At 49.6% G+C, this 21,323-nt stretch overlaps 2 protein-coding genes, 1 non-coding gene and 1 pseudogene across 3 annotated transcripts; 1 reads left to right on the top strand and 3 right to left on the bottom strand.

The window, feature by feature from the left end:
- The first annotated feature begins 3,509 nt into the window (after positions 1-3,509).
- Positions 3,510-5,341, top strand: LOC127785069 (UDP-glycosyltransferase 90A1-like; annotated as a pseudogene).
- A 4,179-nt stretch (positions 5,342-9,520) lies between these two features.
- Positions 9,521-10,024, bottom strand: LOC127784158 (uncharacterized). The gene has a single exon (XM_052311352.1). It carries the CDS (start codon positions 10,022-10,024, stop codon positions 9,521-9,523), a length of 504 nt encoding a protein of 167 aa, XP_052167312.1.
- Positions 10,025-15,819: 5,795 nt separating this feature from the next.
- TRNAK-CUU (transfer RNA lysine (anticodon CUU)) lies at positions 15,820-15,892 on the bottom strand. Its single transcript has one exon. It is a non-coding gene; the product is annotated as a tRNA-Lys (tRNA).
- A 351-nt stretch (positions 15,893-16,243) lies between these two features.
- LOC127784083 (U-box domain-containing protein 19-like) lies at positions 16,244-19,060 on the bottom strand. Its single transcript, XM_052311269.1, has one exon. The coding sequence runs from the start codon at positions 18,807-18,809 to the stop codon at positions 16,662-16,664; it is 2,148 nt and encodes a 715-aa protein (XP_052167229.1). The 5' UTR covers positions 18,810-19,060; the 3' UTR covers positions 16,244-16,661.
- Between the last annotated feature and the right edge of the window lie 2,263 nt (positions 19,061-21,323).

Here is a 21,323-nt window from a genome sequence, read left to right as displayed (position 1 = left end):
GGTGCTCGGTAGTTTGTTTAATTGCATTTTCTATCAACTATAAGTTATGTTCAATATTTGCTGGTAGGATATATCATTTTAATGTTAGAAAATTTTGAATTTAAATTTAAATCATGGTGTTTGAAATTGTAAATTTGAATATGGTTTAATTCCATGTGCTATAATTATTTATGTTTGAATTATTATGGTGTTAAACTATATATAAACATAAATTTTATACTAAAATAAAAGAGGAAAAGAAATAGTGGCTAAGATACGAGGGCTACTGCTAGAGTTGAAGATATATTTAGGGTTTTAAAGAATTGGGGGCAGTCCCCGTTTGATTTTAGGGGGCTCTAATGTAAGGGCTACTACTAGAAATGCTCTAAGTCCGCATCTCCAGCTACGATGCCCTCTTCCGGTCTTCCCACTGCTCACCATGCGCAAGATGTTGCGCTTTAGCGCCTGTCTCCGCTTTGGCACGCACGTCCCTCACACAACGCCCACGTCAACGCACTCATCAACAACTTTACCCTTGCCTGTGTCGCTAACAACGATGAATAAGGGGGAGACGGGCTCATGAAGGGGTAAATACAAAGATACGGCCATGTTATACTACCACATGAGCACTCAAACCTAGTTTGACAAGCTTTGGACATATTAAAATAAGATTGCAGATTCAAATATTGTTCTATAAGATTATAGATCTAACTGATACCACGCCTCAACTTTAAAGAGCGGTAGGTGTACTTAAGAAAACATATTAGGGGAAACACTCACGTGGGATGCAACGCTCGAATCATTTCCACTGTCTGCTAACATGCCTTTCCATATCTAGCCATGACCTTTTTGGGTATCGGATTCGGACCGGTTGTGCGCACGCTCATGGCCCATGAATGAGCTTTCAAACCTCTTTTTTCTTGGCATGTTTCCTCTTTTTAGGTCTTTGTTAGGTGCGTTATACATGTCCAAATCTAGAATGGTCTCATGGCCCAAATCACGGTTGTCTTTTGTTTGTTTTTCTCTTTTTATAATTAAATTTCTTAAATGCTGAATGCGCATATGAATTTTTTAAAAAATTAAGCCTGAAAAACCTTATTCACATAAACTTTGTCTCTTTATACGGCACGAGCACGACTGCATCAAGGGCTAAGGATCATGGTCAGAGCGCCGTGGCGACGAAGGCGGCGAAGGCGAGGGAGGCAGTGGCGGGGGCCGGGCCGGTGATCGTCGTGGAAGCGAAGACGCTGGAGGAGATATGGTCGGCGGCGCGTGCTGCCTGATGCCGACCGATCCAACCAAGTAAAATGCAGATTGATTCAGATTCAAGTTACAGTTATCTTCTCTGAAGATTGGGAAGTGCTAATAATACAGATAGTTGCGAATTAATTAATGTGACGTGCAATCATTAATCATGTCCATAGACGATCAATCAGAAAACTTCACATCCATCAATCCAGCGAGCTGATAATTAACAATATAATAAGTAGAGTAACCGCTTACTCCCTCCATTTCATATTACAACATGGGTGGGAGGGGAGGCGCGGTGAGAGGGTGGAGAAGAGGATGAGACGGGAGGCAGCAAGGACGGCGGCACGAAGGAGGGCATCCGAGACGATGTGCACGGTGAGGGTGGGCGAGAGGAGGGAGAGGCAGGGGAGCAGCACAAGGAGCGACGGCGGAAGCGTGGAGAGGAGCGGGTGGAGGACGTCATTGGAGTTGAGCTCAGCGGACAGAAAGTAGGGAGCGGCGCACCTACACCAACGCGACCCTCTTCCATTTCTCGTCCCCGCCGTGACGCGCCCCAATGCCGCCGCACTCTTGCAACGGAGAGCCCGCCTCGCCCCCGCTGTTTACACCATCGCGCCTTGCCATGCTGCTGCCCAAAGATCGCCGCATGCCTTGCCGAGCTCCGCAACCCGATCTGCTTCAGTCGCGTCATCTCTGCCATCACCGATGCCACCGCGCGCCACGCCCTTGCAACGGAGAGCCCGCCTCGCCCCCACCGTGCTGCACCGTGCTGCTGTTGGTCAACCGCTAGAATGGGGAGGGAAGGTAGAGGGGCCGGCGGTGACGGCGGCTGAGGCCTGCCTTGCCCCTGTCGTCTACACTATCACGCTGCACCGTGCCGCAGCCAATCGACCACGAAAATGAGGAGGAAAGGAAGAAGAAGTGGCGATGGCGGCGGCGGAGTCCTGCCTCGCCGTCGTCAAGAGGGGAAAGTGAGAGGGGGAGAGTATGATAGCTAGACCCCACCATTATGAAAAGAAAAAAAAAGTCTTGATTGGCACGTGTACATCATGTAGGACAAAATCGCTCTGGATTAGGTCAAGAGGGATAGTTCATCCTGTATAAATAGTCGAGGGTGAAAGATTTCTGGTTTCGGGTTTAGGTGGGTAATTCATACTCACCCAATAGTTCAGGGGTAATTCAGACTTTCCTTTTTTAATCTAACATTTGATATATTTTAATACTATATTTATTTTGTATTTTATATTAAAAATGTTGCTACATTTTTATATAAATTTGGTCAAAATTGAATATGCCAATGCTGCCCCTCTTCCATCTCTATGGCTCTAGCAGCGTCGCTACCATCTCACCGCATGCATGTGTTCACCACCCACCACCCACGGTCATCCTCTAAGCTCCGGGGAAACCTTGTTCTTCACTCTCCCCCTCACCCACCCTCTTTTCACCCTAATCTCAGCTAGAGGAGAGGGCAGCCGATGTAAATCTTGGCGCGGATCAGACGGTCCAAAATTGGACAGAAATCTTCTAAATTTCTATCCCATGAAGGTTAGCTGTTCTATATTTTAATACAGAAGGATGTATTTGGTCAGGAGAGCATCAGGTGCGACGGTGCTACCATGCTACAGTATGGCACCAAAGTGAGAGTATCATGTTCTTTGTATGGGCCAATTACTTACCATTTCACTTGATTTTGAGTGGGAGTTTACACGTTGTTTTCGTCCCATCCACCAATCAAGCTAGGTTGCCCCGGTTGGATTAACAGGCAATCTTGAGAAAACTTGTCAAGTTGTTCGGTTCCATTTTAGGCATTATATATTCGACGTCGTGGCAGGTAACTGCCGACATCGCTATTCAATACAGTAAGCATTTGTTATCCTGTCAAGGCCGTACGTAATAAAAGTGTAGCACACGGTACAACTTCCGTTTTAAAATATAGCAACATAAACAAAGAAATATCATAGAATTACGAATCTAGATAAACAAAGAAATATCATAGAATTACGAATCTAGATAGTAATATTTAATTATGTTTTACCCTCTACTTTGTAACTATATTTTGGGACAGAATTACTGCATCCGTTCTATATTTTGGGACAGAAATACTGGATCCATTCCAGGTTATAAGACGTTTTGACTTTGGTCAAAGTCAAACTGTTTCAAGTTTGACTAAGTTTATAGACAAATATAATAATATTTATAATACTAAATTAGTATCATCAAATCAATAATTGAATATATTTTTATAATAAATTTATCTTGGGTTGAAAATATTACAGCTTTTTTCTATAAAATTGGTCAAATTTAAAGCAGTTTGACTTTGATAAAAATCAAAATATCTTATGACCGAAAACTGAGGGAAGTATTTTTTTTTTCTAGAGAGCACTGCATCTTTTTTGAGTGCTTAAATATTACTTGTGCCAAACACGTGGGAGCTGCAGCATTGAATTAGCACCCACTGCGCAGTACACACTATCAGCAAGCTCCCGGACTCCCGGTCGGTCATGGCGGCGGCGGCTTCACCGTGTAGTCGAGCTGGTCGTCATGACGCGCAGCTCCCCCACGTCGCCATCTTCCCGTTCATGGCGAGGGGGCACACCGTCCCGCTCATCCACCTCGCTCACCTCCTCCGCCGCCGCGGCCTCGCCGCCGTCACCCTCTTCACCACCCCGGCCAACGCGCCGTTCGTCCGGAGAGTGCTCGACGACGACGCCGTGGGCCGTGGCCGTCGTGGAGCTCCCCTTCCCGGGCCACCATCTCCCCGGCGTCCCGCCGGGCGTGGAGTGCGTCGAGGGCCTCGACGGGCTGTCCTCCTCCTTCCCGGCGTTCGTCGAGGCGGCGTCGGCGCTCCGCCCGCGGCTGGAGGCGTGTCTCGCCGCCGCGCGGCCCCGCGTCGGCCTCCTCGTCGCCGACGCGCTCCTGTACTGGGCGCACGACGCCGCGGCGGGGCTCGGGGTCCCCACGGTGGCGTTCTACGCCGCGAGCATGTTCGCGCACGTCATACGTGACGTGCTCCTGCGTGACAACCCGGCCGCCATGCTGGTGGCCGGCGGCGGCGCCGCGGCGACGTTCGCCGTGCCGGAATTCCCGAACGTCCGGCTCACGCTTGCCGACATCCCTGTCCCCTTCAACGACCCGTCGGCGGCGGGGCCGCTCGTCGAGATGGACGCCAAGATGGCGAACGCCATCGCCGGCAGCCGCGGCCTGATCGTCAACACCTTCGACGCCATGGAAGCCCACTACATCGAGCACTGGGACCGTCACCACGTCGGCCACAGGGCGTGGCCCGTCGGCCCGCTCTGCCTGGCACGGCAGCCGTGCCACGCCGCCGCCGTCAAGCCGTCGTGGATGCGGTGGCTGGACGAGAAGGCGGCCGCCGGGCGCGCCGTGCTGTACGTCGCGCTCGGCACGCTCAACGCCGTGCAGGAAGCGCAGCTTCGGGAGCTCGCCGGCGGGCTGGAGGCGTCCGGCGTGGACTTCCTCTGGGCCGTGCGCCCCATCGACGCCGACCTCGGCGCCGGCTTCGAGGAGCGCGTGGAGGGGAGAGGCATGGTGGCGCGGGAGTGGGTGGACCAATGGCGGATCCTGCGGCACGGCTGCGTGAAGGGGTTCCTCAGCCACTGCGGGTGGAACTCGGCGGTGGAGAGCATCAGCGCCGGCGTGCCGCTGGCGGCGTGGCCGATGGGCGCCGAGCAGCCGCTCAACGCCATACACGCCGTCGACGAGCTCAGGATCGGGGTCAGGGTGCCGACGGGTCACGGCGTGGTAAGCAGCGAGGAGATCGCGCGCGTGGCGAGGGAGCTGATGGGCATGGACATGGACGGGGAAGGAGAGAGTGGCGAGGCGGCGAGGAACGCGGCGGCGCTGGCGGCGAAGGCGAGGGAGGCGGTGGCGGAGGGCGGGTCGTCGTGGAAGACGCTGGAGGAGATGCTCGCCACGGTGTGCCTCCCGAGCGAGCCAAACCAAGTGAATGCAGATTAATATTGTGCGGTATGTTCTCTGCAGATTGGGAGTTGAGGTTTCAGAAATAAACAAAGTTTAATACTATATATTTCTTTTTAGCTATATAATCTCTATTTTTATATTATGCTCCCTCTGTTTTATATTATAAGTCATTTGATTTTTTTTCTAATTAATTTTTTAAATTTGTCAAGTTTAAAAGAATATAATAGTATTTTCAACGCAAAACAAGCATATTATCAAAATATATTTAACGTAGATTTAATGAAGCTAATTTAATATTTTAAATATTGTTAAATTTTTTATAAAGTTGATCAGACTAAGTTTGATTAAGAAAAATGTTAATAGAGAGACCTATAATATGAACTGCCAATCGGGATTAAGATGCTGCATCTTGCGTCCCTTTTGCGTGGTGTTTGATCAAATCGACCGATTGGGTGTAAGCACAAATAGATACAGTACTCAATATCAAATGGAAGCAGGGCCGCCCCTCGGGGGCAGTGCGACCGCACTGGGCCTCCAAAATATGTATACTATGGTACCAAGCCTGATAGGCTACTTTGTGCATTGAGAAGATGCTGCTAGATGAGATTATTATTGACACTATCATCATTGATTTTGCATCTAGAACTGTTAGAAGAAATTATTTTAAATGATCTAGAGATATTTGTTTTGGTATTTTAAACTTATTAGTGTGAAATTCGTTAATGACAATGAGTTTTTAAATATTACCTTTTATTTTTATGGTGAATGGGGGCCTTCATTTTTTTTCCACACTGGGCCACCAAAAAGTCAGGGCCGGCCCTGAATGGAAGCGTCGTGTAGTCGGCTGTCGGCCGAGCTTTTTCTACACGGCAGCTGAAGCAAGATGCTTTAGCTAAGAGCAAGCATGTAGGCTGTAAACCGACTAAATACTAAGGTGGAGCAGATAAGAGTGGAGAGAGAGGAGAAGTGGGCTGAAAACCTACAGCAGGCTTGGACACAATAACCAAGAAACTCTGTGAGAGAGATAAGTGGGTCCTATATTAATTGTAAAGAGCTAACTATTATATGAGTGGGCTGAGAGAAGGCTGCAAAGAACCTTATAGCCAACAAGTCAGCTGTATTATTAACCTTGCTCTTAAGATGAAGTTTGGACCAACAGTACACGTGGATAACTTGTAGAGTCATTGTGGGTGGGGCCACCCCGCCCTCAGTCCCACTCTGATGAGGTTCTCAGCTCGCCTAGCGCCAACTTCCACGCCTAAAATGAGTGCACCACAGCTTGTAACCTATATTTGTTATTTAGTCTCTTATCATCTGCGGGTTAGCTTATCGGTTGTAGCCAGATAAAATAGGGTTTATCCATTTTATTGCAAATTTGCCTATTAAAAAAATATTATTACAATTCGTCTATTTATAACCGTGCCATTAAAATATTATAAAATTAAGACTGTGCCGCTGCCTTCATGTTTTCCATCCATCTCTTTCCTTTTTACGTCTTTCTTCTTCTCGCCTTCCCACTAGTACTACTCTTTCTCCTTCATCCTCAGGACCCCCAGATCGAGCCCGATCGCACCATACGCACCCATCGACCCTGAGAGCTCGTTTCCCATCGTTGAATCCAATCTCCAAAGCTCTGGCGCTGAACTCTACGTGGTGGATGAGGACAACCCTGTTTCTTCATTCGTCGACCGGCGGACTCCCGAGAGCATCCGTGAGATCGATCTCCTTCCCGACGACGCTGTCGCCGACCTCCGCACCATCGCGTCCCGCATGGCTGCAAGCCGGCTGTCGGCTCCTCCCTCTGTCGGCTCGACGTCGAATGGCTCAGCATCAGCGACAAACAGCGCCTCGAGTGAAAGGCCCTCGAGGCCAAGATATGCCGCTGGATCCGCGCAGCTGATGCATTCATAATGGCATGGATCTGCGTTGACTTCGCAAGGAAGAAGATGCGAGAAGAAGGAAGAAGTCGGAAAAAGGATGAGATGGATGAAAAACATAACGATAGTGACACGGTCCTAATTTTATAAAATTTTAATGTCACGGCTACAAATAGACGAACTATGTTTCTCTACTTTATTTTGAGTTTTAGCCATGCCAAATGGTCCGATCATTTTGTAACTTCCCTGCCAGCTTTAGGGTGTGTTTAGTTCCTGGAAAAAGTTAGAAGTTTGGGGAAAGTTGAGAGTTTGGAAAAAAAAAGTTGTAAGTTTATGTGTGTAGGAAAGTTTTTTATGTGACATGATGTGATGGAAAGTTGGAAGTTTGGGTAGTTGGGGATGAACTAAACACGGCCTTAAAAGGATAGTTTTTTTTTTCAAGCAACGCAGTACTGTACAAAAGTCTCAAAGTGTTTCAAACAAGTTCGATTCGATCCAACGGTCAAAGAAGCCCAGGTTCAGATCGCTACAACTGGTAACGATTGGTACATTTCGTAGCAATTGAACGTGTTCATATGGTCGATTCTAAAAAATGCCACCGGAAATACGATTTCTTCAAGGAAAAACATGGTTCGCTTGATGAGCAAGCGATCCACACGCGGGACGACATGGGTCGTTTGATTTTGTTGAACAGCGCGATCCGGCTTGTGAGAAGTTTTGCTAGCTTTGCTAGGATAAAAGAAAATATATTCTAATATAATTGAAATAAATAGAAATATATTTTCCATCAAATGTATTACATATGTTTTATAGAGAATATTTATCTTAATTTAATTTTACACATAGCTGTCTATTTAGATTCGATTGTTTTTCAATATTAATAAATCTGAACTCTGAAGGGCAGTTTATAAAATTTATGATGGAAGTAGATGACGTGGCAACTATCTTTAATTATTTTAGTAAAGGGGTATAAAGGACAAACACTTGGACAGCAGTCAGCTAGAAATGACGTCTAAGCATGCATAAGTGTTACAGTGACATATATATATGTACATAGTTATATCGAATTAATCGAGTAAATGACAACAAGTTAATGAAATTGATCTCTTAGAACTGAATCATTCATTATACAGTTGGACATGATGCATGTGCATGCTTGCTGACAAACAAAGAAATAAACTTGGTTCTTGGATGAGCTAACAATCTTATGATTCACCGGAATCATCATCTCCGTCTTGGTCTCCATGGCCATGGGAGATCGAGCAGTCACACCCGGAGCTCGCACTCTTGCGCAGACGTACGGGATCGTCGATCGACCCGAGAGACGACGAACGCTTTTATTTTCGTGGACAAACGTACACGCGCTCACGTAATCCGACTCGGATAACTACTCCGATTTGCTTTTACTTCCTCCGTTTTATAATGTAAGTCTTTCTAGCATTATGCACATTCATATAGATGTTAATGAATCTAAATATATATCTATGTCTAAATTCATTAACATCTATATGAATGTGGACAATACTAGAAAGTCTTACATTATAAAATAGAGGGAGTATATGTTTATTGAAGCCGACAAATTGGAACATACAATGCTGGGCCTAATTGGCAAGAAGAGAGGAAATTAATGGGCCTCAATAAGCACGATCAGTGCTGGGCCTGGATCGGCCGGTCCATTTACTAGGAAATATGCCCCTCCCATCTCTAAAGTCTAAATGCTACTTCTTCTTTTTTTGTTTGAACGACTCGCACGAGACGGTGCGAAGTTCTATTGATAGAGCAGAAAAAAATTACAAGATTACAACCCTGGAGGGTCGTAACCAGGAAAATTGAAAAAATTATACCACCACCCACATATCGACAGCGCCAACACACAACCTAGGAGAAGGCTAGCACCGAATCGGCCGCCGCTAAGCGTGACCGACCGCCGCTAGACCAACAAAGGAACACAAACGAAGATCGCTCCCTAGGAGATGCCAAAACGACGTCTTCAAGAAGAGAAGCAACAGAAAACCGTTGCCGCCGTCCGTCGGGGCTCAAGGAGGCAAGACTGGCTTTCGCCCGGAGCCTGCGAATCCACGGCTAACGCACCGATGCTCAACCACCACTCAAGCTCTGTCGACATGTGGGACCCCTGCACCGGCGTCCCCCGCCGGCCAGCCTTCGTGCGTCGAAGACCGCGCTACACCCACCGGCAGCTCCTCCTCACACCGAGGTCGCCTCCTCCACCGCCGGCCGCACCTCTCGCGCCAAGCCAGCCTCCTCCAACGGACGCGCCTCTCGCTCCAATCCGGCCTCCCTCCATCGGCTGCGCCTCTCGCGCCAAGCCGGCCTACATCTCCGTCGCCCGCGCCTCTCGCGCCGAGCCGGCCTCCGCTGCCATCGGCTACGCCTCTGTGCCAAGCCGGTCTCCGACCCCTCCTCCAAACGATGCCACGCCGGCCAGATGCAACCGTCTGCCACGCCCTCGGCTAGCCGTCCGAAGCCGCCATGCCTCCGGTGACCGCGGTCACCGCCACCGCAGCCGTTGCTGCCGAACGCCCAGCCACCTCGCCATCGCCATCCTCACCTCCTCCGCCGTAGCCATGTCCACGATCGTCACGGCCATTGCCGCAAGCCGTCCGCAGTCGTAGCCTGCAGCCACCAGCACCCGCTGTCACCGCCCGCGAGCTCCATGTCGCCGGCCGCGACTCCACACTGCCGCCGGTCTCCATGACGCCCTCCCGCTGCCGCACAACGCTGGCCTCCACGACAGCCACACGTCGCCGGCCTCCACGACGCCTGCACGGCAGGCCTCGCCACCCACGAGGCCGCGCGACCGCCTCCACGACGCCTCGACCACCACGGCCGCTGCCTCGCCAGCCAGCCGCCGCAGTCGATGCCGCCACAGCTGCCGCCGCCATCATTGCCGCCGTCGGCAGCCGCAACCACCGCCAGCCAGATCTGACTAGAGGCGTCGTTGCCTCCTCCCGCATCGCCGGCGTCACCACCGGCTCTCGTGGCACCTCCACCACCGCATCCGTCGTCCGGCCGCACCTCCGTGCTCGGTACCGGAGGCAGCTCCGGCAGCATCTCCCGCCTGGTTGCCGCCGCCCAGTCGCGCCAGGTCGCCGCCACCCAAAACCACCGCCAAACCTCGCCGCCGAGCTACCAGGACGCCGCCGCCCGTCGATGGGGGACCGGATCCGGCCACCACGGCACCGGATCTGGATGCCACGGCACCGGATCCGGTCGGCGCCGACGCCATGCCCTGAGCTCATGCCGTGCCGACGTCCCGACCGTCTTGGCCGTGAGCGAGGGAGAGAGAGCCCCGCCGCCGCCGTCCTTGCAACCGCCCGGCTTTGCCGGCGGCAGCGAGGCTGGGGAGGGGAGGAGAAAGGCGGGGACGGCGCGGCTTGTTCGCCGCCCGCGTCGCCCCCGGAACAGGGCGACCGGGCGAGTTGTAGCCGTGGCTGGACCTTCTCTGCGGTAGTAGTGGCTACCAATTTCCGCATTTGGTAACGTGTGCTTGTGTGCCTTCATGATAAGTGTGCGCACGTTGTGAGCACACTCTTGGTATTATGTTTGTATTATGTTTCTAGAAACATAATACAAACTCTGAGTTTGTATTATGTTTCTAGATAAATAAATACTTTTGGTCTAAGATGCTATAAAAAAAAGAAAGATACTATGCGCGATGGTATCATACTCTTGGAATCTATGTTACCCAAATACGGCTCAATAGGGACTGCTGATCGGCGACTGATCGCGCGCGCCTGCGGCCACGCGGTCAGTTATAGCCTTCCCCTATGTATTATAGTACAATACTAGTATACTGTACTACCCCTTATACTACTATACCCCTTATACTACTATACTATGTTTATATATTTAGACATACATATATATACTTTGAATATATACATACCAAATCATTTTTGATGTATAAAAAATATATACATGTATATAAACTTTATATACATCATATACAAAGTTTGTATTTATATACGACGTATACAAACTTTGTATACAACATATACAAAGTGTATATACGTATGTATACAAATGTATACGTACCTATAAAACCATTCATGTATAGAAACTTTGTGACGTATTAAAAAACCAGGAAAGAAAACCAGAGAAAATATCAACTTTGTATTTGTATATATACAAAATTTATATACATACGTATAAAAAATACACACATACAAAGTTTGTATACGTGTATACAAAGTTTGTATAACTGTATACACATGTAAACTTTGTAATGTAAAAATAAAAGAAAGAAAAACAAATAAAAAAGGAAAACGGAGAGTAAAAAGGAATTGAGAAACGGAGCCAAAAAAAACAGAGAAAAAAAAGGAAGCACGCGACGTCCGCTGCCCTTCTCTCCGTGCGCCACTCCGTGCGCCACGTGTCCAATCACGCGGCGCGCGCGACTATCCGCGAATTAGCTCTTTCGTGGCTCAATGGCTACGTATTCATATCGGATACGGCTCCGATACGTATCCGTACGTATCTCTAATTACCGCGATTTTAGGAAAAAGAAAATAATTCGGATACGTGCTGATACGCTCCCGTCCCGATTCGCTCGAATGGCCTAACCCACTCTTCTTCGCATCATATGGAAGCACCGAGCCGCCGATCCAATCCACCCACAGCGCCGTCTCCGCCTACTATCGCTCTCGTCGCCGACGCCCAACGCAGTTCACGACTTCCCGGCATCGTCCCTTGTTGCCCCAGGCGTAGGGCCTCCACCCGCTGGCCGCCTGGTTCTGCCGCCGCCCGAGGCGCAAGGCCTCCACCGGCAGCCAAATACCGCGTCACCGCCCTCGGCAGCCGCTGGCTCGCTGCATTTGCCGTTTGGTTCTTTCCTCCTTTGAAGTCTCAATCTGCGATGAGTTCTGTTATATGTTTTCTCTTCACATTTTCTTAGTGCTAGTGCATTATCTTTTTTTAGAATCAAATTTTGGAATTGGAAGCTTAACTGCTTCGGATGCACGCTCATCAGGACCACTAGTGATTATTCATGGGAGTTACATGGTGAGCTTAATCTGCTGAGACACTGTTTTTAGATTTTGGTGTATTGGACCTGTCTTATGACGTAGGACTCTCAGCCACATCGCTGAGAATGAATGCAGACAACAATTAAACTTATCTTAGCTATTGAGTTGAACTTGATGTCCTGAACAGGTTATATTCTAATTATCTCTAGTTGATGTCATGTAATCTGGCATTATGTTTTCCCTCTATATTTTTTATTCTTTTTAAATATCTATAGACATATCCCCGTATCAGGGTTTTTATGAAAATGCCGTATCCTCATATCACGTATTCGTATCCGTATCCCCATATCAGGGTAACGTAGCTTGGAATTGGTAGTGAATGGTCTCTTATTTCATTATGGGTGGCGTAGTTTCATTAGAAGCATTAGGGCAGAAGCTAGCTAGAGATGTAAACCATTTTCGCTATCTAAATATAAATAAATATTAGAGTACACGTAGACACTGATCATGTTCAGCCCTTCAATTTTTTTATCCGTACTGAGCTCGTTCAACCTATACATGGCCAAATGGACCACCAGCCTGGGCGCGACTAGGCCTAGGCCCAAGATTAGTCGGGCCGGCACAGCCCGACCTACACGCTAGGGCAGGCCAGGCCGTGCCCGCCCACGGGCTACACCAATAGCCCAGGCACGACCCAAAGACACAAAAGCCCCTTGGGTAGTCCCTTATAACTTTGGGCCGTATCTTATATGGAGAGTATAAGTCTATTTGGAATCCCTCACCTCTTGGGGCATGCGTCATATGACCGAGATTAGTCTATTTTGCATCCCTAATCGTCGAACCGTGTCGTGCCGGGCCAGCCCACCGTGCTGAGGTAGAGGCCCAAACACGGCCCAACCTGACAGGTTGGGCTGACACGGGCTCAACACCAATCGGACCGTGTCATGCTTAAGCGGGCCAAAACCCTGTGTCGTGGGCCAGGTCGTTGGGCCTCAGGCTTTTTGGCCATATATAGTCCAACCCTTTGTTTCTGTTTTGTGTTTTTGACTTGCAAAAATCGTTACAAAAGGGATAACCCCATGCTCGGGGACGGCTGATACGCGATTAGCCACGCGGGGGAGGGGGGCCGCACACGGTCAGTCGCCCCCTCCTCTAGTCTCCCTGTATCTAATCTATACATTATATGTATATACGTATGTATATGCTATAAACACATACATGTGTATATAGTATATATATACGTATATATAAATATATTTTTAATGCATAAAAATATATACACATATACAAAGTTTATATATGATGTATACAAAAGTTTATATTGGACATATACAAACTTTGTATACGATGAATAAAAACTTTATATACATACATATTAAAAAATAAAATAAAAACTAGAAAATACACAATGTATACAAACTTTGCATACGCGTATACAAACTTTGTATACACAATGTATACGCGATTAGCCGCGCGGGGGGGGGGGGGGGCACACGGTCAGTCGCCCCCTCCTCTAGTCTCCCTGTATCTAATCTATACATTATATGTATATACGTATGTATATGCTATAAACACATACGTGTGTATATATTATATATATACGTATATATAAATATATTTTTAATGCATAAAAAATATATACACAGATACAAAGTTTATATATGATGTATACAAAAGTTTATATTGGACATATACAAACTTTGTATACGATGAATAAAAACTTTATATACATACATATTAAAAAATAAAATAAAAACTAGAAAATACACAATGTATACAAACTTTACATACGCATATACAAACTTTGTATACACAATGTATACGCGATTAGCCGCGCGGGGGGGGGGGGGGGGGGGCGCACACGGTCAGTCGCCCCCTCCTCTAGTCTCCTTGTATCTAATCTATACATTATATGTATATACGTATGTATATGCTATAAACACATACGTGTGTATATATTATATATATACGTATATATAAATATATTTTTAATGCATAAAAAATATATGCACATATACAAAGTTTATATATGATGTATACAAAAGTTTATATTGGACATATACAAACTTTGTATACGATGAATAAAAACTTTATATACATACAAATTAAAAAATAAAATAAAAACTAGAAAATACACAATGTATATAAACTTTACATACGCGTATACAAACTTTGTATACATACAAATACAAACTTGGTATATATACGAATACAAACTTTATATTCATACACCTTAAAAAAAACTAGGAAAAAACAGAAGAGAAACCGGAAGAAAGAAAAAAAAAGGGAAAACCAACCAAACAAGAAACGATAAAAAAGGAAAAAACAAAAAAACAGAAAACTCGCTCTCCCTCCGCCCTCTCTTTGCGCGTGACACGTGTCCAGTCGCACGACGAGGGACGCGCGCGACTGATCGCCAACTAGTCTTCTCGCCCCATGCTCTGTACTAAGTACCAACGGTAAGGCGCCTGCTCGCAACAGCATCCATGATCTAGCGACGATATATGTGTCAACTGACCGGTCCACCGGTATTGGTCTTGTTCCTTGTTTTGTTATTATTTCTCGTCATCGCTCAAGCCTGAGGACTACGAGCATCCATGGGGTTAGCGAGGTTAATCAGTTAATCACACACTTAAACGCAAACAATCTCCTCGGATCAATCAACGAACGCACACTACGTACCCCAATTTCTTATTTTATTCACGAGATAGATGGCACCCATTGCTCAGTCACCGTCCAACTCCATTCCTCTCCCGTCCCGTGACCGATCACGAGACGCCCAAAAAGCCAGAGACTGATCTGTCACCACCAACGCGATCGAGATCGAGCTCTACTTAATTAACAACCCTGATTAGCAGTACTAATCACACATTAATTAACTCTTGTCGGGTCGGTTAACGACACTAACCTCGGTACAGGCGATGAGCCGTCGATCGATCGATTGACCCCGGACACGTACGTCGGCCTGAATGATCCGCACGCAGTCGCAGGTGTGTGGCGGCTGATTAATTTATAGCTCCACTACACGAAGCTTGCATACTCGATCGACAAAAAGACAAAAGTTAATTTTATTTTTAAGAGAAAATTATAAACGTAGACGCTCACAACGCACGCACAGTCACATGAACATATCTTAATATTAATAAAGTCACCACTACACGTGTGTCTCGGTCTCGCTATCAACAAATACCTCACATGTATATCGTTTAAAAATAATTAACCGTAAATACGATTACACCGTGTCTAATCTAGAAATCCAATTTTAGTGGGTTGGTTCAGCCCAAAAAAAATATTCTAGCCAGTTAAGCTAGCTCGCTTGTGAAAAAAGTTAATTAATTAGTGTGTGGTGATTAGTGTAATCAATTGGCGAATTGTTCGTTTGTTCTGCGAGTGTTCCTTGCACGCAATGGCCAGGTGGGTTAAGGCAGTAGCTAGTAAGCGACAGAGGGAGGCTGCTTTGATCAGATCTAGGTTAGGATAATCCGTTGCCGACATCAAACCAAGCTATGGTGTGCTGCTGACCTTTCAAAAAAGAAAATAATAATAGTAATTGCAGTTTGCCGCTGTTACGCTGACACGTCACACGTTAGCACATTAGCAATTTCGGCTGTGTGGGTACGTGGGCTTGATTCCATTGAGATTTGAGGAGCTTCTTCTTCTGTTGCAAAGAGGGAAAAAAAATCTCATGTGAATTTCACCATCCGTAAGAATCATTCATTAATTAACCGTGATGATGAGTAAAAAACATAGTTACCGTGATTAGAGGAGTTGAAAAAAATTAACTGCGCCCACCGTGGGGCTCGAACCCACGACCACAAGGTTAAGAGCCTTGCGCTCTACCGACTGAGCTAGACGGGCCTTGTCATTTTGCTGGTGAAATGTTCTTATAGTAAAAGTTTTTACTGCCAAGACAGTCATTTACACACGACAGGCCATCAGTCAACAGTAGTAAAAAAACTGTTGGCAAGCTGCTTTCTTCTTCAGTGTGGAAGCATACATGACCTGTTCCAATCACATGTTCACGACGATGAGATCCAGCGTTTTCTCATGTGTGTGAAACAGTCCTGGGGCACATTGCAACTCCCATCGCATCAACGAAATATCCATCGAAACTTCCGCTGTATATGCTTGTATGTAACATGAGTCTTTGATCCATATACATTACCGAATCTCTCAATCCATCAGACCATCACATTGAATTCACCACAGTGAACAAAACAACAACCACCGACTATTTACATCACAAACAGCGTCACAAACAGCAATCAAACCCAAAAACAAACTCATGCACACACTAGTTATGTACTACAGTCTACAGCTAACTAACTATCCATCCATCAGTACAAGTTCACCGCAATTTCCCCCGTACTTTAATTTACTACTACTGTACTACGTGTGTATGAATATATTTTGTGTAACTGTGTACAAAACAAGACGAAAAAACGGCAAAGAGGAACAGAGTATGTGCGACGCAAAATTCGATCAAGACTCTTCTAAAACGCGAGCCGAGATCGTGACAAAAACCAATGTCCTATGTACGATCTACTGTATTATGCTCTATGTACGATCTACTGTATTATGCTCTACTTAATTACGTGTGTTTGTTTGTGTGGTTTGTCGATCGCTGCTATAGCACGCGAACGACACGGTCACCGCCGGCGTCCGACGACGCCGACGACGCCGGCGGCGGCGGCGCCACCTCGTAATGCCGGTGGATCTCGTTGAGCAGCGCCCGCGCCTTCTTGCTCGTCTGCGGGCTGCCGCCGTCGGCGACGAGCGAGTAGAGCGACGCCATCAGCCCCGGCATCCGCCCCAGCACGGCGACCACCTTGGCGCCGCCGTGCTGGCACAGCGAGGCGAGGAGCGACACGCTGTGGTCTCTCGCCGACCGGGACGACGACGCCGACGACGCGGCGAGCGCCTCGGCGAGGCGGGCGACGAGCCCCGGCTGCGAGAGGACGGCCGCGGCGCCAGACGGCTGCTCGGCGATCCTCGCCAGCAGCGCGACGCTGTCCCCGGCGAGGTCGTCGCGGTCGGCGGAGAGCAGCAGCGCGGCGAGCGCTGACACGGCGCCCGCGGCGATGGCCCTGCCGTGGTTGGCGGCGCTCTGGAGCAGCCCGTACAGGCTGACCATGGCGTTCTTCCGCCCGCGGTACGCGCCGTCCCGGATGAGCTGGACCAGCGTCGGGATCGCCTCCGGGATGCGGCCGATCTCCTCGGCGGAGTCCGGGCTGTTCGACGAGAGGTAGAAGAGGACGGCCGCCGCGTTGTGCTGCGCCTCGGCCTTGGCGCCGACGTTGATCACGTCGACGACGAGGCCGACGCCGCCGACCTCCACGATGGCCGTCCTGCCGGCGGGGTGCTTCGAGAGGTTGAGCAGCGACGCCACGGCATTGTCCTGCACGGCGGCGTCGGTGGAGGAGAGGAGGCACAGCAGCCACGGCACGGCGTTGGCGTCGACGAGGCAAGCCCGGTAGAACACGCTGTGCTTCGACAGCTTCCGTGCCTCCGACGTCGCCTTCCTCCGGTCCTCCGTCGACCCCCTCGAGAGCTGCGCCACGATGTGCGCGACGGCGAGGCGCGCGGCGCCCGCGGCGGCCGGGCCGAACGGCACGGCCGTGTTCGCGACGGCGCCGTGGCGGTGGCCACCGCCGCCGCCGGCGCTCGGCTCCGGGAGGGTGACGCCATTGATGAGAAGCATCCGCTCGATGATCCCGCGGAGCACGGTGTTGGGGACGAGGTCGGCGGTGCTCAGCCTCTCGCCGGTGACCGGGCACGTGCGGCAACCGGCCTTCATCCACCGGGTGATCGACGCCCGGTCGTATGTCTGGCCGGTGGACACGGTCACCGGATCGGTCATGAGGTCAAGAGTGATCGGGCACTGCAGCGCTTCCGGTCTGATCCATTCCGGGCACCTCGCCGGCGCCGGCGCTGCCGCCGCCGCCGGTTGCGACTTGCTCGCGTCAATGTGGTCGAACAGCACGACGCGGCAGTACACCAGGAACGCCATTAAGCTGTTCATGACGAGAACGTCATTGCTGTTCTCGTCGCCGGCGTCCAGCCGCGCGCAAATCTCGCTCTCCAGGAACGCGATCTCCTCGGAGCAATCCGACCAGCTCCCGACCCTGACCCGGCGGAGCACCCGCCTCACGTCGTCGGCGTCCGGCGCGACGCCGTCCTTGAACTGATCCAGGATCGACCGCACGCTCCGCGCCGCGCGCTCGTCGGCGCAGTCGGGCCGCACCGCCGCGCGCCACGCCTGCTCCGACACCACCCGCGCGAGCTCCCCGGCCTCCACCGACGCCTCCGCGACGCTCCTCGGAAGCGCGTCCATGGCCGCCGCGACCGACCCGAGCACCAACCTGAGCTCCGACGCCACCATCCCGGCGTTCACGAGCACCCACAGCCGCGCGCCACGCCGCGCGCAGTCCGCGAGCAGGAACCGCAGCTTCTGCATCGCCACGTGCAGCTCCGTCAGCCCAAGCACCGCAGACGACGGCAACGCCGCCGCCGCCGCCGCCGCATCCTGAACCTCCTCGAGGAACGCGAGGAGGATCCCGGCGAGCCGCACGGCCTTGCGCACGCCGCAGCGGAGAACGGGGAAGGCGTCGACGTCGGCCGCCCGACGGCTGGCGACATCCGCCGCGAGGGAGAGCAGCGAGGCGAGCAGCGGCGCCGGCGCGATGTCCTCGCACGGGTAGACCGCCGGAAGAGACAGTAGCCGCCGGCGCTTCGGCTTGCTCGGCGGCGGCGGCGGCGGCGGCGGCGACGACATCGGGGAGAGAGGGGAAGAGAGAGAGCATAAAATGGTAAAGGGAAGTTTCGAGGTGGGCTGTAAAATCGCAGCGAGTGAGGGGTATATATAGCGCGACGGGTACACGTGTTGGCGGGAAGGAGGCAGAGGGCTTGGGATGGTGACACGTGTATGAGTGGACACGTGGAGGACGATGAGAGGACAGCTTCCCGGATAATGGCTGGAAGCTTTGTCCCCTTTTGCTGCTCGATTGATGGGGTTGGATGAAACTGGATAGGAATGAAGCAAACAAGAGTCTTTAATTTTGCTGTATTAGCAGGCTCCTTTTGCCTAAGCTAGACACATCGATATTTCATGTGCATTCCTTTTTTCTAAAATGTGTACACATATCGATCTATGTGCAATGGACTTAATTAGCAAACTTTGAAATCAGGGGCTGAGGTAGAGTATGGAAGGGGTGCCCAATAACCTAGTCAAGAAATCTTTTTAGCTATATCTTATCGATTTTCACCATGTGTGTATCCTCTAAATACAAACTTAGACGTCTGTATTAGCTTAAACTTGATTTAAATTAGAGTAAATTAAGCAAGAGTTACCCTAATCTATTTTGTTCTAGCTCCGTCCCTGTTTGATATATTGAAGATCTCTCACGTCATTGCAGATTGTGTATCACTGTATCATTCAATCGAATTATGCACGCGCATGCATGTCTGATTGTTGCTATACGCAGATCTCGATCTGTCGATAGCACGTACTACTACTCCACATGCATGCATCGTGTGATCGTATCCTACTTAAAAATAAAGAAAAGATATATAGAACAACAATGATTAACTAATCACCGCGCCGTCTACGTGAAATGCACCGTAACTTTTCTTTTCTACCGGGATTTTAACGCTCGATTCATTGATGTCAGTCACAAGCAAATTAAAAGCCGCCTTTATTTCATCTATATGTATGTACATCCAAAGTGGAGTTTAGTTCGCGCAGAAGTCGCGCACATATGCGCGTTTTTTTTTTCCTTTTTCGCTGGTCGGCCGTGCCAAAGTTGTGTCATGGCCGTATGGGTTTCGCACGCACAGTGACTCAGCCAGCACGAGTCCAACCTTGCACACGCATCATCCGCTCGCCGGCGCCGTATCAAAATCGTGTATATCCCAAAGTAAGCGCAGCTTAACCAACCTAACAAGATTTAAATCTTGATTAATTTTAATAATACGGATGCTTGCATTTAAAGCTAATTTTTTTAAGTGGTAGATAATGTATCCATTAACATTGAGGATTCTATAGTGATTTTGTCAATATCAAAATATATCGGTTTAGTCTTTCAAGAATACTCATAGAAATATAATGAGTAGAAATACGGTGTGCGGCTGTATGGTTACAAGGGGTTAGTGTGCAAATGTTATGGGCGCCTTGTACTGTGTTTTTAAAATCGTGCAGATCCACGGCTCGCTGGCGGGATCGGACCGTGATCCAGATTTCCTGACGACACGAGACGATCAAACGAAGAGAAATCACGAAGGGGAGCGTGGGACCCACATGTACGGCTGGGCACACGTGATCGCCACCCCGTACACGTGGCACCCATCGTGTCGCGCCTCGGAAAATCCATCGACCTGGGGGCAGCCGCGCGAGGAGGGGTTGGGGCCCCACCTGGCCGACATACCGACGGCCATGCTGCGAGTCAGCGAACACCAAACACCGCGGCGGCCTCCAACCCCGTGCCGCCACGTAGGCGTCAAGGGTTTCTTTACTTTATTTTAAGAATTACACACCGCACAACGCAGAGACTCACAACGCACGCGCACTCACTCCTATAAACACACGCACGCAAACCCTATCTCTATGAGCATCTTCGAAGACTGGACCGGCGCCTCGCTGTCGATGGGTACGTCGCCTGTCACTGAAAGCACAATACCGTTAAATCCTGAAAATTTTGTTCTTATAGAGAGTTGAATCTAGAACCTTAGATGCTACTGAGACTCTCGTAACCGGCCCTTTCGCACAAGGGTTTTTTTTCTCATCACGCCTCCGTCCGCTCGTCGTCCACGCCACGGGGCTCCATTGCTGTATTGCATGCCAATGGGCTGTAAATCGGGGTTAGCCCGGCTGTCACCTGCTAATCACAAGCTGCTGCTGGTGGTTAATTACCAGCGACGTGTGACGTTTGACACGAGTCGAGTGGAAAAATACTAGTAGTAGCGGGGCCTCACTCACGCCGCCTACGTGTTGGGGGTGGGCGGGGGGCCACGCGGCGCGGCGCGATTGCGTGGTCCCAGCTCGCTGTCTCGCGCATCCGTCCAGGAAGGCAATCAAGCCGGGGACCCCACACGGCGTGAGTGACTGGTTGGTCCCGTCAAAAATCGTCGCGTCGCGGGACGAACCGGTCAACCGTGAGAAGGAGGAAGGCGTGTCGCTGTCAGACGTGGCGAACGGGGACAGGGACGGATACGGACACGTTAAGTGTACGTACGTACGCCCTACCGGTGGCTCTGCTCGAGAAAACGCGCAAGGTTTGTACCATATACGTAT

This window comes from Oryza glaberrima, chromosome 9, assembly GCF_000147395.1.
Source record: "Oryza glaberrima chromosome 9, OglaRS2, whole genome shotgun sequence".
NCBI lineage: Eukaryota > Viridiplantae > Streptophyta > Magnoliopsida > Poales > Poaceae > Oryza > Oryza glaberrima.
Note: the sequence above shows the minus strand (reverse complement) of the source record. Positions and strands in the feature narration are given on the sequence as shown.